Below are 3,295 nucleotides of genomic sequence, written 5' to 3'. Positions count from 1 at the left end.
GGCAGAGGGGCGGCGTTGCCCCGGCTTCCCTTGGTGTTTGGTAAACGAGCCCATCAGTGGCACAAAGGAGGGCTAACGAGGCTGCGTTTGGCTGGGAGGGGGCAGCTTTGGCTGCGTGGTACCGGAGGAGCCTGGTAGACACCACGGCCCGGCCTCAGCCCTTCCCTTCTCCCTAAACCACCACATCCATCCCCCAAATTCACCCGACCTGCCACCGAACCGCCCCAGCGCTCACTCCTCGAACACCCGACTAACCCCGAGGCAACGGGAATGTTTTGGACTCTGCCAGGGCACGTAGCCTCCCAGTAACCTCAGGAGTCTCAGTTCCAAGAAGAGAGCTCGTTAATGATTGCCTAATTGGCTGCACGGAAGGCACGGGCTTGGGTAAAGTCTGCCTGCGGCAGGGGGAGTGCTGAGAAAAGCCCTGCTGCCTCCTGCCGCAGGTTAATGATTGGCTTGCTTTGGGGTTCATTCACCTCCTCCGCCTCTTGGGGCTGCCCGAATCCTTCCCAGACATCCCAACACTCACCTGGGGTCAACCCAACCTCCCAGAAATGGGACGAACTGGTTTGAAGTGGGAACTGGCTGCTTTAATCTATGCTGGGTTTCAAGCATTCATCACCAGCTCACCCCTGCTGCTCAGATCCCCACCTTAAATACAGCCTGAGCTCCAGCTTATTCTGGGCTTAAATTCCAAGGAGGAGGAGGAGGATTAGTACAGCAGGTGGGAGGCCATGGCTCTGGTTGGATCCTGCCTGGATGCTGCCCAGACACATCCCTGAGCTGCCTCTGCTCTAACATGGCAAAAATCACCTGCAGACTGGCAGGAGGAAGGTGCTGGTGTCTCCATCCCACCTGCTTTTGGGGTTCAGGGAGGGATCGTGATCCAGAAGTGGCCACGTGACCAGATCCAGCCCCAAAACCATCCCCAGGTTCCCACAGAGGCTTTACCTGCACAGACTTAGAGCTGGGTGGGCAGCGGGTGCCCAGGCCAGAGCCTGGCTCTTTGGGATCCCTCTGCCTTTACCTGGGGTTGGATACCTTTGGGCTGAGCTCTGTCTTCACGAGGGTGAGGTATTTGTGCAGCTTCTGCCAGAGGATGGGCTTGGGGAGGCTCCCGTTGGCGTGGATGGCGTGGACTCGGGCCATCTCCTGAGCCACCAGCCTGGGGGGAGCACAGGTGAGGGGTGAGAGGGGTTCTGAGCAGCTCCCAAGAGGAGAGCACTCCTCAAAATCCCCCTCAGGACATCCCCAAAAGACCCTTGGGATGTGTTGAGGGGGATTCCCCAAAAAGAGTGTTTAAAAACCCGGGGTTAAGCACAGCTGAAACCCCCTTCCACGTCAGCAATCAGCCTCTGGAGCATTTCAGACAGCATTCACCTTTCCAGGGCAAGCTCAGCCCCAAGCTGTGGCTCCCAGGAAACCTCCACTCGCCAAAAGCTGACGCTTTAAAGCTCTGGTGACAAACCCAGCTGCCCATTCATCCCCCAGCACCACCCAGGACTGCACACAGCGACGCCCCAGCACTGCTCCAGAGCCACAGCAGCGAGGGGGGAGCTGGAAACAGGGAGCAGCACCGGAGGAGCACTGATCCCCCCATCCTGGGGCTCCCCGGAGGAGGACACGGGGGTCCCACCTGAAGATGTGGGGGTCCCGCACGTGGTCGGGCCCCAGGGCGATGCCCGGCAGGAACTGGTAGCAGAGCCCGTTCTGGAAGGCGCAGTACAGGTCGGGGGCACAGCCATGGGCACGCAGCACCTGGAAGTTCCTCAGCTCCGTCTCCCGGTCCACCAACAGCTCCGTCTTCCTGCCGTAGACACGGACCAGCACCGCGTCCGCCATCCCCTCGTCCGTGTAACAGGCCACCAGCTTGTTGGTGATGCCATCCGTGAAGAGCTGCAGGGGGAGAAGGGTGGCCTGCACACCCCTGCCGTGCCAGCTGGGAACAGGGAAACCCCTGCCCACCAGCAGATCCCAGGGAGGAAGCACCACAGCGAGGGCAGGAGCGGGCAAAGGAAGGCGTGAGGCAGCACAGCTCCCGTGGGAGGTGACATGAGTTTGCAAGGCCTGCAGGCTCGGGGGTGAACAGGGGCTCTGCGGGGGGCCACGGGCACGAGGCTCCAGCAGCACCAAGCTGGCGGCTTGGGTGGAAATCCTGCTCTTTTTTTCACCTGGCAGCTCAGGAACAGCTCAGGAATGGCCGAGGCCAGATGTGCCGCCAGCACTCTTGGCACAGGAGCAGCCCCGGGAATCGCTCCCAAAAAAACGGCGTAAAACGAGGGGGGGGGGGGAAAGCCCAGCAAGGCAGAAAACAACCCGGAGCAAACACCACCACCACCCCATCCCCTCCTCCGACCCTCCCCGCGGGGCCGGGGTGCTGATAGGCGGGGACGTCTCTGCTGGGGACGTCCCGTGTCACCGGCTCTGACGGCTCCTCGCAGATGGAAAGGGAGTTTTGTTCTCCCGTCGCTCCCGCCTGGCCGCCTGCCCGTGCACATGCCGGGGCTGCTGCCGGGCTCCGCTCCCCATCCCGCCGGGATCTCGGTCACCTCCAGCGCCCCTGAGGGGTTTTTGGGTCTCCGTCACCTCACGGGAAACCCCTGCCCCAATCGCCCCCCGCGCCGTGGAATGCTCAGCCCCACACGGTCCCACTGCCTGCTGCTGCTCCTCGTGGGAATGATTCCTTCCTCCCTCTGGGATGGGGGAGCCGGAGCAGGTGTGATGCTGGCGGAGCAGGAGGGGGGTGAGGGCTCGTGCTCCGGCAGCCGCGGAGCCCGGGGGTGGGATGGATAATTTTAGACATCCCACTCAGCAACCCACGCTCCCATATAGGGTGCCTATATATAGGGCTCCCCGTGCAGCCTCCCCAGGGGGAACTCAAAGCACTGGAATGAGACCCCCGAAGTCAGACGGCGCTCACGGCCCCTGCTGCACAGCTGGAGGTGGATTTGGGGGGAGCACAGCACGCGGCGAGGCAGCCACCTCATCCTGGGGGGCTGCTGGGACAGGCTGAACCCTCTCAAGCTGCTTTTCCCAGGGCAGATAATCTGTGTTTGTACCACGGTGCCACACTCAGCCCTCCTCTCCTTGTCCTGCCAGGCCCCAGAGGCTGGAAATTCAGGGAGCAGAGGTGCCGTGGCCCATCCACGCAGAAAACTGTCCCCTCTCAGCCGCAGGTGAGCGGCTCCACCTCGAGATGCTCAGCAAAGTCCTTGTGCTGCTTTGGTTTTGCTGCCCGACGGCCCGATCAGCCCTTTCCAGCAGGTTTCACGGGATTACTGAGCCTTATCCCCCC

General features: G+C 62.1%; 1 protein-coding gene across 1 annotated transcript; it reads right to left on the bottom strand.

Annotated features, from left to right (window-relative positions):
• Window positions 1–6: 6 nt before the first annotated feature.
• On the bottom strand, window positions 7–2,529 carry ETNK2 (ethanolamine kinase 2). Its single transcript, XM_029962499.1, has 3 exons — window positions 2,440–2,529; window positions 1,637–1,896; window positions 7–1,165 (listed from the first exon to the last, which is right to left on the bottom strand). Exons 1-3 carry the CDS (start codon window positions 2,527–2,529, stop codon window positions 1,024–1,026), a joined length of 492 nt encoding a protein of 163 aa, XP_029818359.1. The 3' UTR covers window positions 7–1,023.
• Window positions 2,530–3,295: the final 766 nt, after the last annotated feature.

This window comes from Manacus vitellinus, unplaced genomic scaffold (assembly GCF_001715985.3).
Source record: "Manacus vitellinus isolate BGI_N305 unplaced genomic scaffold, ASM171598v3 scaffold_47_pilon, whole genome shotgun sequence".
NCBI lineage: Eukaryota > Metazoa > Chordata > Aves > Passeriformes > Pipridae > Manacus > Manacus vitellinus.
Note: the sequence above shows the minus strand (reverse complement) of the source record. Positions and strands in the feature narration are given on the sequence as shown.